At 36.5% G+C, this 15,112-nt stretch overlaps 1 protein-coding gene across 3 annotated transcripts in view; it reads left to right on the top strand.

The window, feature by feature from the left end:
• The window catches only part of LOC580390 (huntingtin-interacting protein 1), a 49,361-nt gene extending 34,249 nt beyond the window's left edge, over window positions 1-15,112 (top strand). For 2 of the 3 annotated variants that reach the window (XM_780449.5, XM_003728706.3), the window contains exons 18-25: window positions 589-696; window positions 1,499-1,638; window positions 2,333-2,440; window positions 3,058-3,210; window positions 3,816-3,916; window positions 4,696-4,925; window positions 5,874-6,046; window positions 11,462-15,112. In XM_780449.5, coding sequence (XP_785542.4) covers window positions 589-696; window positions 1,499-1,638; window positions 2,333-2,440; window positions 3,058-3,210; window positions 3,816-3,916; window positions 4,696-4,925; window positions 5,874-6,046; window positions 11,462-11,509 — 1,061 coding nt within the window. In that variant the 3' untranslated portion in view covers window positions 11,510-15,112. Of the gene's footprint in view, window positions 1-588; window positions 697-1,498; window positions 1,639-2,332; window positions 2,441-3,057; window positions 3,211-3,815; window positions 3,917-4,695; window positions 4,926-5,873; window positions 6,047-8,102; window positions 8,120-11,461 lie in introns of all 3 variants that reach the window. The other variant, XM_003728705.3, reaches the window with a different exon arrangement.

The following is a 15,112-nucleotide window of genomic DNA, read 5'->3' as shown; positions in this document are numbered from 1 at the left end:
CATACTTTTTCTTAGAATTTGAAGAAGATTTTTTTGTTTGTTTTTGTTTTGTTGCTATTAAGTGATTGTATTGGTCATAACAAAACATTTATCAAACTTGTTGATCCTTTTGCATAAATGTATTTAGAAAATATCATATAAATGATTGATAATCAACTGATACATACTTTTTGTGAACATACTGAACATAGTAATACATGTACATGAAGCGTCAACATACAGTGTACAGTATATGATTATAAATCTTGTTCCTCTTATGTCCGAGTGTTACATTGTATATTAAAAATAACATTTGCATTAAAAAAAAGAATCCCATGCCATTCAACTATCAAAATAAAAATTCAACTTGGACCTGGTTGTATAAAGTACACACAAAACAAACCCAGAGACAATATACTAACTGAACAACAACAACAACAAACAAAAAAGCCACAGAAAACAACAAACAAAAAGAAGAAAACAAACACAAAAACAACAAGAAAAGATGTTTATGATACACCATCAAATAATCTATCGTTTACCTTAAAAAAAACTTTTCAAGATGAGTAGTTCTTTTTTATTTACAAGCAATCCATTATTATTTGCCAGATTTTGGAGGATTGATCGGTGCCATCGCCTCCTTTTCTCAATCCCTCGGAGAATACATGCTGCAGGGCAAAGCCACCTCAAATCTTGCTCCTGTGGATGTCGGAGAAAGTAAGTATGCAAATTGCATCAGTTTCAGATACTATTTATTGCTTTCACTAGCTGTGTCCTATACACAGTCAAACCTGTTCCAAAGGAAACACAAACAGTGGTCTTTGTAGTCAGGTGGTCTTTGTTGACAAGCTCCTTTGGTACATGTTTCAATGAGAAACCATTTTCAAGGGAAACAAAAAATGTGGTCTTTGGAGACAGGTGGTCACTAAAGCAGGTTTGACTGTATTTGTTTCTTAGGATGTTACATAGAGTGAGTGGCCTGGTGAAAGATTACGGTACATTCTGAAGAACTTGGGTTTTCCACTCGCACAAAAATTCCTTTGGTTTCACTTATGTTTGCCTTTAATAATGACAGAGATCCTTCTGTGTCTGATCCTTCTGCAGTCGCAATTAGCTTTCTAAACTTGTTGAGTGGGGTTTTAATATTTCTAATCACATAAGTATTGTCGTCAATTTTAATACTTGATCTAACTTTTGCAGCTCAGTAGTTGGCAAACAAATTTCTCAATAAACCAGGCCTTGCAACTATGTATGTGAGAGATAGGGACTGCAAACTGATTAGAGGACTTGCATTTTATATGGATCAATCACAACTCTTTAAAAAAGTGGGTCCAGGGGCCCCGTTTCATAAAACTTGTTATCTATAACAACTGCTAAATCGTATTTATGGAAATTGTCAAACACCCTGAAGCCATACTAAATGGAATATTTTTTAAAGTTTGGTTATGCTATGTTAATTTTGTTTAGAGTGTCATTTGTTTTTCGACTATTAGCATTACTGGACTTACTTTTTGTACAGGATTGTCATCCAATTGCCATGCGACATGTAGCAGTGCCTTGACTGTACTTCATGCCTTGAAGGAAGAGGACCAGCAGGGCTTTACCCGGAATGAAGGCGACCTGAGGGAGAACCTTCGTGCTATCTCTAACCTCACACAGGTAAGAGGAAGGAGATTGGTATTATTGAAAGCGGACTAACTTTAGTCCATGGTTTAATCTACCGACTAAGTATAGAATGCCAAGTATCCATATGAACATATTTTTGAATAATTTGATATGTCCCTAAATTACCATAATAACATAATTGTATCATGGTTATATTGTTGTTTATCAATTATGTTATTACATTTTATTTTAATTTAGTGACAGATTAAATTATTAAAAAATATATTCATATGGACACTTGGCATCCCATACTTAGTTGGTGGATTAAACCATGGACTAAAGTTAGTCCGCTTTCAAGAATACGACCCATAGTCTTGTGAGAACTTGAGGGGCTTACATGAAAGTCAGGTTGACTCATGGTAAGGCTACAATTGCTCAGAGGCCACTAGGCATTTGCATTGATGCCCCTGTACTAACTAGTCCTCTCCTGTCAACTTTATACAAAGCATAAGGATTTCTTTTAACTGGAGATTTTATGATTATTCTTTTGGCTTCTGTGCCACTATAACTGGCCAAAGTGCCCCCCCCCCCAGCCATTGATAATCAGTTTTCAGTGCCTGAAATTGTATTGCAGGACAAAGTATGCAATTTTAGTTGTTAAAGATCTAGAGTTTCAAAAACGGCGTAAGGATGACAAATTATATTAAGCAAAGCAATGAATAATCTTGTACGTATTTCCTTCATGTAGGAGCTGATATCCGAGGAGATAAGTAGTACAGAAGAAATTGGTGATCTTGTGGAGGCAGAGATGCAGTCCACAACAGACCTTGTCGACCAGGCTGCTAGTAGGATAGAGGTAAACCCTTGATGGATGATGATGATGATGATGGTTGTGGTGGTGGTGGTGGTGGTGATGATGATGATGATGGTTGTGGTGGTGGTGGTGGTGGTGATGATGATGATGATGACGACGACGATGACGACGACGACGACGACGACGATGATGATGATGATGGCGATGAAGAGAAGGAGAAGGTGAAGGATTTGTATGATGATGATGGTGATGATAATAGCAATGAAGATGATGATGATGACGATGATGATGATGACAAGGAGGAAGAGAAGGAAGAGAAGGATGGTGATGATGATGATAATATTGTGGTGATGTGGTGTTAGTAATATGGTAATGGTGGTGATGATGATGGCAACAGTGAAAATGATGATGGTGAGGGTAATTATACTGATAGTGGTAGTGGTGATGTTAGTAATGATGATGACAGTGGGGTTTTTCTGATGATGTTGATGATAATTCCAACATAAAGACCAAGTCATGATCAATTCTGACAAAGTCCTAATACAGTGGTATGCACCCCAAATTTGCCATTTAAAAGATGAGATGGAGAGTCATGTCAAACACCATCCATCTAAGATACCCCAAATTGTATCTCTTTTCTTTCGTCCCTGGTCTTGCAGGAGATGCTGAAGAGGTCGAGAGAAGCCGACACCGGTGTGAAGCTGGAGGTGAATGAGAGAATCCTCGACTCCTGTACTCAACTCATGATCTGCATCAAAGAACTCATCACCAAGTCAAAGTCACTCCAACAAGAAATCGTCGCAAGTGGACGGGTGAGTAATGATTATGGTCATGGTGATGATGATAAACAATGCCCACCTGACTCACCTGACTCTAAGAACTACTGTGAAAGAGACTATGTTTCTGAGTTTAATCTTTCAGTTCTCATCGATGGGAACCCCTTGTAAATGAAAGAGATTATGTTTCTGAGTTTATCTTTCAGTTCTCATTGACGGGCATCCCTTGTAAATCTTTTTATTTGCACTGCATGAATATCGTTTGTCTAATTCTTGTTGATAGTGATCCTATTTTTATTTAAAAAAAAGTATTGAGGGGTAGTCTCGTTCTTATTATCGATGCGTAACAACTTTGGTGGTAATAATTAGTCTCAGAATACCAAGGCTATTTCCTCCCTGACATTGGTACCGACAGAAGTGATTAATTTGTCAATTGATACTGTCTAACAATAAAAAATTGCTTCATTCCTCCCAAACATCCCCCTCGGAACTGTGAGGAAACATTTGCAATGCAGTTCTGCTACTATACATATAGCGATCACTGATAAATCATATCTTCTCTATACACTGTCAAGGAGATCTTATTGCTTTTCAGTATTTTATGATTTAGGGTCATGGTTATTCATCTTATTTTCTAACAGGGTTCAGCAACCGCCAAGGAGTTCTACAAGCGTCATCATAGATGGACAGAGGGCCTCCTCTCCGCTGCTAAGCTGGTCGGGGTCGGAGCTTCTCATTTGGTGTAAGTAATGACCTTTGGCCTTATAAATCTTACAAATTCCAAATTTTGTCATGTGCACTTCAGAAGGGCATGAATGATAATACAGTCAAACCTGTCTATAGCAACTGCCCAAGGGAAACACAATAAGTGGCCTTTGTAGACAGGTTCCTTTAGGACATGATTCAATGAGAAACCATTTTCAAGGGAAACAACAAATGTGGCCTTTGTAGACAGGTGGTCACTAAAGCTGGTTTGACTGTAATAATAATAATAATATTGGATATTTTTATAGCGCACATATCCACCTTTAGTTTAGCATTATTTTAATTTCATTTGACTATTTGTAATTTTTTTTTTTTTCTGGCAATAAATTAGTTTTTCTTTCCTATGATCTAATTTCATATGTTGTGTATATACTGTACCTGAATTTCTGTAATAATAATAATAATAATAATAATGGTGGCTTCTTGTAAAGCGCACATGTCCGTCACGTTGTGACGCTCCTGGCGCTGCCCCAATTATTACCCTGGCTTTAGCAAGGCAGCCACTGCGGCGCTCTAGCATTTCAAGGAATTAATTCCTGCCAGGTACCCATTTACATCACCTGGGTTGAGTGTGGCAAATGTAGATCACATTAATATTTGTATGATGTAATTTTTTTTTGCAAGTTGCTCTTGAGAAGAAAAAAAATGGTGTTTTAACAAATAAAGATGCCTCCCTGGTTATTAAGTATAAGAATTAATAAATGAATAAAGACGCGAATAAATCAATGTGAACTTTATCCTCTTCTCTGTGATCAGTGATAGCTCTGACAAGTTGATGAAAGGGAAAGGGAAGTTTGAGGAGCTCATGGTTTGTTCCCACGAGATCGCAGCCAGCACCGCTCAGCTGGTGGCAGCGAGCAAGGTCAAGGCGGACAAGGGAAGCCCCAACCTCAAGGGCCTCCAGGTCGCATCCAGGAACGTCGCCACGGCAACGGCAGGAGTGGTGGCATCCGCCAAGACGGGTGCACAGATGATCGAGGAAGGAGGTAAGAGAGAAGAAAAGGAAAAGTGGTCTGAAATTAACTTTTGTTTTGTGAGCAAGAGAGTCCAGTAATTAAGAGGTTTGTGGTTTGAGCTGAAGTGAATTTCCAGTTGAGGAAGATACCAATGGTACGATGATGAAGATGATGATGATGATAATGATGATGATGATGATGATGATGAAGTAAGGCCGTTGGGATATTTTGATACTTACGGTACGAGTGACTATAACCTGGTGAAATAGTGAAGATAAAAACTGGACTTGCGTTGCTGTGTCAACAGTTTATGTCTTGGGTGATGACAAAAAGGCAATGATGAGGATAATGATGATGGTGACGACAATGATTATAATGGTGATGGTGATGATGATAAAGTTAAGGATAATGATATTGATGAAGATCATGATGAGGACGGTATTGAGGGTGATGAAGATGATGATGATGATGTTTATGCTGATGATGATTGTTATGTAGATGATGACAGTGATAGTGATGATTCAGATCATGATGAAGAAGTAAAGGAAGAGAATCACTCATTGTTCAAGGTAGCAATCTCTTTTATAAATAAGAATGCCTTGATGCATTTCGGTCTCGAATGTTTCACCTGTTAAATTATATACCGGGTAATTTTTTTTCCTTCAAAGCTGAGCATTTGCAATAAATAGATAAAAAAGTCAGCAAAAATTATTTCTGACATATTTTGCTGGATCAGTTTCTAATATTTCTTTCAAATATTGTGTTACGGTATACTAGATGTAACATATCAATTCAATTTCAAATCAATTCAATTTGTTGTCCAGTATTGCAAATTTGTTTTGCTCACATTTTTCATACATACAAAGAGTCAAAATAAGTTTACATACATAATATATCATATACTTTGACATAGAAATCCTTTAGAATATTGCTATACAGAAGTTTTCTTACGTTTAAAAAATATTTAATTTCCACCAGATTCACCCGACTTTACCAAGATGACTTTGACACAGACCAAGCGTATGGAGATGGAGGCCCAGGTGACCGTCATAGAGCTGGAGAGTAAGCTAGAGAAGGAGCGCGTCAAGCTGGCGGAGCTCCGGAAGCAGCACTACCAGCTTGCAGGAGCCTCAGAGGGATGGGAAGAAGGGGTCAGTATGTAGTGATAATATTGTGAGCTAGATGTGCGGCGCAAAGTCTATGGCCGCTATGAGTTGAAATGTACTTTGCATAGGGTAAAGAGATCAGTATGCTATGCTAACTTCTTAAACTAGATAAAGTTCAAGGTTTCAAAGTATCTGCCCTTTATTATTGAAACGTAGTAAGGGTTGGGCGAAGAGGTCAACATGCTTTGCAAGTGTATGGAGATAAGTGGTGTTTGAAGGTGCAAAGTCTATAAACGCTATAAATGACATCGTACTTAGCATGGGGTTAAAATGTCAGTTTGCTATGCTAATGTATTGAACTAGATATTGGGTAAAGGTACAAAGTCTAAGGCTGCGATTAATGAAAACATACTAAGCTTTATAGGGCGAATAGGTCAGTATGCCTTGCTTGCCTTTGGGTGTTTCGGGGTGAAGAACCTTTATGCTTGAAAACAAACTAACCTGCATGGAATTTAACTCGGTCCAATTGTTTAGTGAGTACAATAACTCATATTTGTACCCAAGAATGGCCCCTTCAAAATTCATAGTCCATGATCTTTGTATTATGAAACAGAATATGAAACACTCTTAAAAGCAGTTCTTTGCCTTTTTTGACTGAGTGATGTGTTTGGGAAGGAAGGCTACTCTTCTCTTTTTTTCTGTGGTAAATCTGTTCTCTTCAGGCTTCTAAATCTTTTTTTCTTGCACTCATCAGACTAAATCGCTACTTTATAAGGGTATATTTGAGGTATTTTGTTTAGAGTTGATGTTTTGTTAAAATTAATTCGGACCACACATCGTCTTTAAAAGCAAGCGATGGAAACTTGAGGGTTAATACAAATCTTCTCCCTGAGGCTATGAGAGGATAGAGTATTTAACTATTTTAAAGCTGTCACATAGCAAACTGGAAATATGATTATCATGCATCAGAATTTAATCAAGCTACATGTATGTACTGTAATGGAAAAGTGAAAGAAAAAAACAATCTGTAAAAGGGTTCATTGCAAAATGTTCATTAAAACAAAAAAGGAAAGACATATCAGCTAAAATGATGTAGGGCACTCAGTCTTTATCAGCTCATTTAAAACCATCTCTACAGTGCATGAAGTCAGTATAACCACAAAACTTTGTGTATTGTGCCTTTTCTCAGCCTTTTCTCGCAAGAAGCTTTCGCGAATTGCAAAATGATATTATTAAATTAATATAGGTCATGTCGATTACCATAGATTTTGTGGTATGAAACTTTCAGGTATCTTGACCACGATTCCCTGGAAGAAGTTTCTGGTTTTATAGAAGGTGTTCATGATGTACAGGTGTAACCAAACACAGGATGACACTTTGAAATGCAATTCAGACCCCATTGTAGATGCATACCTACGATTCGATATGTTACATAATTGAAGAATGGAAGAAATGAGCTTACTAACCCAATTTCAATGATGCATTTGATTTGTCTTTATGCTTAACATTCATGCAGTAAAACAAAGGATTGTTCCAAATTATTGCCAGTCATATACTCATAGTTATAGCACTTTAATATTGTATGCCATTGTGTATCATGTCCTGATAATTGAAATGCTTGTTTGGAGAATGAACATTGACTATTAAATGCTATGTTGATTAAAAGTTATACCTCATTCACAATGCCAAACTTACTCCAAATCAACCTGGGGGTGTTTCACAAAGCCTTTTTTCAATGACAAGTGACCAAAATCAGTGACAAATCTGCCAATGAACCAATCAGAAGCAAGGATTTCAGTAGCTTATAACAAAAAATGTCATTTGTCACTGATGACCAAGTTTTGTGAAACAGCCCCTGTTCTTGGCGATGTTGAGTAATGAATTTATTGTTCGGTCTCTTATTAGTCTTGCCGATGTGACTTGGGTATATGCTCTTTTATCAACAAAACAAAAGAAGGAATTAAACACAATATCCACTCTGCATGTATTCGTGGTAGAGAAACCCTTGTTTGACTGATTTGCTGAAAATCTAACTGTCGTATCGATATCGTGTGTTTATCTCATCCTTTCTCGTGTGCATGTATCCTTGGGTGTTTCACAGGATAGCAAATAATACAGGTATGTGGCATGGAAAGAATCAATGGCTGTTTGTATTCAAGATTTCATCACCCTCTCCTCTGTCAGATGCAATTATCATACATACATGTTTGTGGTACCCCTATACCACTCCTACCGGGACCATTTGCTCCCCTCGTGCACCCCTATACCACTCCTACAGGGGTATGCCATTTGCACCCCTCATGCACCCCATCATGATTGTTTATTCACTGTATGGTGGATGGTTTGACTCTTTATCTTACTCTGTTACCATTACTTGTGACTTACAATGTTCCGCTCAAAAGTAGCCCTGTCCCACCCCCTGGGGCTCAATCATTTCCCCCCTCATGCACCTCATCATGTTTAACAGGTGAATGAAATAATTCATATCAAGGCACTTCACAAAGACTTTGGTTACATTACGAAAATGGCCTGTTATCATATGTGGTACCCCCTATACCAAAATGGCCTATTATCATATGTGGTACCCCCTATACCAAAATGACCTATTATCATATGTGGTACCCCCTATACCAAAATGGCCTATTATCATATGTGGTACCCCCTATACCAAAATGGCCTATTATCATATGTGGTACCCCCTATACCAAAATGGCCTATTATCATATGTGGTACCCCCTATACCAAAATGGCCTATTATCATATGTGGTAACCCCCATACCACTCCTACAGGGGTATGCCAGTTGCACCTCATGCACCCCATCATGTATATTAAACCAGAAAATGGGTGGATGGTTTGACTCTTAACTTACTGTGTTACCATTATTTGTTACTTACACTGTTCCACTCTGAAGTAACCCTGCCCCCCCCCCTCCTGGGGTTATATCATTTGCACCCTTTATGCATCCCATCAGGTAAATTAAGAGTATGGTGGATGCTTTTACTTAAATATCAGTTGTCTGTATTAAACTATTATGTGTGACTTACTGATAATCCTTAAGACCACACCATGCCTAGCCCCCTCCCTACCTAGCCCCCACCTTGCCTAGCCTCCACCCCTTGTGGTATATCATTTGCACCTTCTTTTACCCTCGTGTCTTTTTGTAATAACAAGATTATGGTGGATGATTTCACTCTTATATAACTCTGTTTAATACCAGTATTGTGTGACCGTCAGATATCACTTATATTGCATCCTTTCCAGTACCCCTACCCGCTCCCTTTCGTTGGGTGAATCATTTGCACCCTCATACACCATCTCATCTCATCTATGTGTATAACAAGAGTATGGCGGCTTCTTTTATTGTGCAACACTTAAATTTCTCTTAATACCCCGCCCTGTCCAGTACCCCTACCCCACCACCTCTTGGGGGTAAATCATATGTACCATTATGCACCCTCTCAACTATGTGTATAACCAGAGAATGGTGAAGATTTCATAACTAAACTTAGGACTTTAACTGAGTCTGCTTCCACACACCATGTCCCTTCCCGTGCCCCTACCTGCTTTTTGGAGTATATCACTGGCACCCTCATGTACCATTTGATATGTAACCAGAGCGTGGTATAAGACTTATTTGGTACAATTGATAGTCTTGTTCATTACATTTGTTTGGTTGTGGTGCTCCATACATTCAATCTGTCCTTACATTGCTTTGTCAGTGTGTTCTGAAATGTACTCTTGAAAGGTATCATGCTTACTAGATTGTCGTGTTCATCACATTTGGTTTATAGTCATGGTACCCTTTTACATGCATTCGGTCTGGATATAGATTGCATTGTGACTCTATACATGTACACTGCATGTTCTGAACTTTAATACTGGTAAATGTTTTCTTGAAGACTAATACACTTATTTGATTGTAATCATGCTATTTTTAACATGTTCCTCATAATAGTATTTACTTGTTCATCTTCTTATAATATTGTGTGCTCTTTTTTGTGTTCTTCATACATTTTTCATGCCTGAAAATCTTGGGTTTATATTAAAGAGAATGACCTGCTTAAACAAAAGTTTTAGACAATTGCAGATTGCATATACCAATTTTTACATTGTAACTGAATAAGTCGTAGTTGGAAGAATTTATGTTTAAGAGGGCAGAATGAAAAGACACCTTTTTTTTTTAAAAGCATTTTTTTGTTGTCTTCTCTGTTTTGAAATGTAGAAATTGTCCCTAGAATCATTAGCTCTGGAGGAAACAAAAATGCTTTAAGGGCAGTATATTCATTATAGATCATAATGGTATCGATATTGATAAGTACTCATGTTTTAACTTCGTATATAGCTAATCCAGGCTTTGTTTAATATTTACAGTCGATTGGTTTAATGCTTTCGTAGCAGGAAAGTACTATGAGAAAAGACAGCTATATGTAGCTTGACTCACAATCTAAAATTTTAGCCATATACCCTGTAATGCATATATGTGTAATGCCCTTATTATCTGTTGGTGTAGTAATTGAAATTTGATGTATTTCTATAAACCAAGTTGCAAAGTAGATCCTTTGCAGAAATGAATATGTACTCTTTCTCTTCTTTGGAATATGTACTTATTTAATTTATTACATTTCTATATAATCATTCTTATGTCTAAAATGTCCTAAAAGTGTGCTTCTCCTGCCTGCACTTTTCATTTTCTTACGGAAATAAACTACACTTTCTTCCTTCCGATTTTCCCTTTTTGCAATCTGAAACAATGTAATATCATCTGTGCAAAGCCAGAACTCATACACATGTACTTTAACAAAGAGTTAACAGAGTTCTGGCTCTGAATAGACGGTATGGTTTACCAACTATTAAAGTATTCCAACCAAGGCTCAAGCTATCTGCTTCACTTGTCATGCTTTAGCTTTACTATGTCCCTTGCTGTTTCCACAAATTACATGTATACTATCCATTAATTATTACAGGTAGTCATCATGTTGAAAATATTTAAGGTGCCCTTTGATTAGCAATGCTCCATGTATTCCAATTCCATCCATCATCAACATTGCACACATCATTGCATCGTGCACCAAATTGATAGTTTAAGATCAGCAATTTATATTTATGTTTGGAAAGTTTTAGCACAACTTTAAATTGTGAAATATTCCTTTCAATATTCATTCATTTATTTATTTAATCGTAGCAACCAAAGGGTTGGATTGATATAATACATACATTTTCAACATGATTATAAACATTATTCAATGGAGTACAATGACATTGGTAAATTATGAATATAAATACATGCAGATCATTAATACAAAGAACATTACAAATCATTTGGGTTTATCATATTACAAGTAAATAATTAAACAAAAAAAGGAAACAACATAAACATAAAATAGCCATGATCTAAATAATCAAGAAGTTATTATTTTTAAATGAGTATTATTCTTCATGATTTTTTGTTTGTTTTGCAGGAGGATGGGGACTTTGGAGGACAAGGAGAATATGCTGATCTTGTGTGAAGAAGATGAATTCAACACAAGTTTCTTTGAGCAGAGGATAGGAGGGAGAGGGTTTAGGCAGGTAGACCCATAGCACGTGGAGAGAGATAGTTGTGACATGCTCAAGCAAGTGCTGTCGTAGTTTAAATCATGGAGCTCCAGATAGTGTCCCTTCTCCAAAAAATGTCTGGAAATGTTTTCTTTGCATCCATCCATGTCCGTCTGCTTGGAAGACAGCAATAGAGTGAAGAAAAATTATTGAGTGCTTATAGTTACCGTACCTCATGGAAAACGATGCATTGAAAAGAGCCTCAAGATCAACCTTGCCACGAGAAACCAACAATGTTGTTTATAGACCAAGTTATTCATGTCAGATAATGAGTTAATGCACAATACCAAACACATGAACCAGGTACGATTTTGTTTGTAGACCAATTTACTCATGTCGAGTAATTAGTTTATCCACAATACCAAAAACCTGAAAATGTTTCCATTATGGCTGCAAACCATATGTCCTTTGTCGGTTAAAGTTGCTCATGCTTGGGTATATAGAGGGCAGCACACAGACGTACGCACGGGAGCGTAATACCCGTAGGCTGGAGTGTTATGTAGTGATCGCCAAGTTGCCTACTTCATGAACGACTATATACCCATGCATGAACATCTTAAGTTTATGTGAAGTATGAATAGCGCAGGGAGATTTTTAAGGTCATGTTCCTGTAGCGCAATTGCAAAAAATTTCGAGAGAATCAACTTAAGGTTGGGTTCAATACCCTACAGTATCACCTATAGAAATCATGTTCAGATTATGTAATATGAGCGATGGTTCAGTGGTAGAGCAGTGGTTTCATAACCAGGGGGTCCTGGGTTCAAAGCCAAGCCAAGTCAATGTACTAGTGCCTTTTCGGTAGGCATTAAGAAGTACCTCAGAGAGGAATAAAGCTGTCGATCCCCTGGTTGATTAATTTCAAGCAAACAATTGCGTCCATGTATAGCAGTTGGGTAAAATAAACCAAACCAAAAATTGCAATAAGTGATACGCAAGTCTATTGCAATTACCATAGGCTGATTTCTTGAAAGCTTTTGTGATTTTGTTCTTATATTTCTCTGAATAGTGTTTTGTTTTCTTCTCTTGTGTCCTACAGAAATATCACAAATATTAGGTGCTAAACTGAACATCATAGCAGTCATGGAGACTGCATGCATATATTTATTTAGTTTTTGTCACATATACAATGTATGTAGCTTATTTATCCGCATGGGGGAGTTGAAATAGCCCTGTATATGAGCTGTCATATATTAAACCTGTAATCGATATCGTCAATTGTTTTCTTGGAATCAAGAATGATTCATGACTCAATAATATATACGTAACGCGCTTAGAGACGGTATTCCGTATTAACCGCTATATAAATCCAGATTTTATTATTACTATTATTGATAAATCACTTATTCATGAGTTACATATAATTATATCCCACATAGCAAGAATCTTGCAACATGGTTGGTCCAAATGAGGTCACATGAAAAATGATAATTTACATGTCTTGACTGTCACAGTGAATGTAAAAACTATCACATTATATTTGATAGTCTTCGTTCGCTGATACTGCCTGGGCATACACATTAGGAGCTACATGTAATGGACGATGGTTTTGCAAAATATGCGTACGCTTTTGTAGTGGAGGTCAATGCAAAGCACGTATGTGCAACAACACACAAGCAGACGCAGCTTGCTACTGTACAGATAAATTCAATGTATGTTTAGCTTTGACTTTTGTGTTCATCATTCCTCTTCTCATTGGAAAAATACTGTCGACGTGGGATATAAAGCAAATAATCACATCCCTTACTCTGGGGGATGGACACACTATTATCGCCTCGGTTATCTTGGGGGCTCTGCTGTCTTCCCTCGCCTTTGGCAAGATAGTAGCCCGAAGATCATTTCTGCGATGATAGTTTGTCCCTTCGCAAGAGTCGTTGGTTATTATTTGCTTACTGAATAATAGTAGCATCAATACTTACAAAGGTCAAGGCAATATGATTTGGAAACAATTGTCTCACAAATTTACAGTTGCGGTACATATTTACCATTACCCGGTTGCAATGTCTGGTTTATAATTTGCTTTCATTTTAAATAGTTGCCCCAAGTGTTGCAAGTATGCCCCTTGTAGAATATGTGGGTTTCTAAATGAGTTGTAATCATATATGTTATAATGTACAATTATCTTTTGTTGTAGATTTTTTCTTTTATATATATATATTTAACAAATCATGCATGGAAGCCTGTATAATGATGTATAGTGAATCAAAGAATGAAGTAATATGTTATGAAGAAGGCCTAAAATTGCCGCCGCTTTTTCAAAATTTGTACGAAAATTGTTCAACTTCCATGCATTTCTTACTACTTGTTGTATTTATCAAAAATAATTTCTATATTCTATTTTTCTATTTATCACTCATGTATATACCATTGTAAGAGGAAGAAAATGTTGAACGATTGCTTTTTTGTTGTAACTTAAGTGTTCCAACAACCTGCATGTGTATATAAAAAAAAAATCTTCATTCAAATTCAAATAAAGAGAACAGAATTGGATAGAGGACAATAATGAGATACGTTAATTAATTCAAGGCAATGATGAAATCATTCAACTTGAAACATGAAGACATTAATATCTGGTAAATCATTCTTGTGGATTCTTTTGATTCAAGTACATTTTTTATTTAGGATGGCCCGAGGATCATTTCTGAAGCAGTATTAAAATCCATGAAATTTATATTTGCATGCAAAAACATTTTTCTCAATTGCCAAGAAATTGAAAGTAATGATTATATGATCACAAAGTGTCTTGAAACCTGTAAGGTGAATGATTATTACTTTCCATAAGTTTTATTAAAGGTCTTAGAAAACTTAATTTCGATTTTACATAAAATTGAAATGTGATATTCATGTGTGGTTTTAATTTCATTAGGTATATGAAATCATACTTTTTCACTTTTTTTTTTTTTAATGGGGGGGGGGGGGGGGGGGGGGGGGTCAGGGGAAAACGTGTTTGAACTTTATATATCGGAATGGATAAACTTGTTTGGCTTATTTGTGCATATGATTTCTTTTACAGATATGAATTTTCATGCAAGGATTTCAGGCCTAACTAGATTAATATCACAAAGGATATACTTGCTGGACACAATTTGTTAAGAATGTTTTCAAATTAGATTATTATCTTATTGATGGTTTTGATCTCTAATTCGTATGGCCTGATCATATCATTTTTTATGTTCATAATGTTTCCCGTAATTAAACTGTGGTAAGGGGACTCTTTCACTTTAAAAATACATGTTCAAACATGTTCTTGGAGAATTTTGTTTTTCTCACATTCAAAGAAAGATTAATGAACAAGAAATTATTTAATGGGCATGTCAAGGTATTAAAAAGAATGTTTTACGGCTTAGCATATATACAGAATGTTGCTATGCAGTTGAATACTTAAATAGGCATTATTTCTTATATACATGTACATGTATTTAACTGTTGCTTTCCTTTTGAGTGTAATGCTTCCTATATGTGTGTACATAAAAAACTGTGTATACTCTTATCATAATAAAATGTGATATGACAAACAA

This window comes from Strongylocentrotus purpuratus, unplaced genomic scaffold (assembly GCF_000002235.5).
Source record: "Strongylocentrotus purpuratus isolate Spur 01 unplaced genomic scaffold, Spur_5.0 spur5_scaffold_2, whole genome shotgun sequence".
NCBI classification, from domain to species: domain Eukaryota; kingdom Metazoa; phylum Echinodermata; class Echinoidea; order Camarodonta; family Strongylocentrotidae; genus Strongylocentrotus; species Strongylocentrotus purpuratus.
This window is presented reverse-complemented; position numbering and strand designations above follow the sequence as displayed.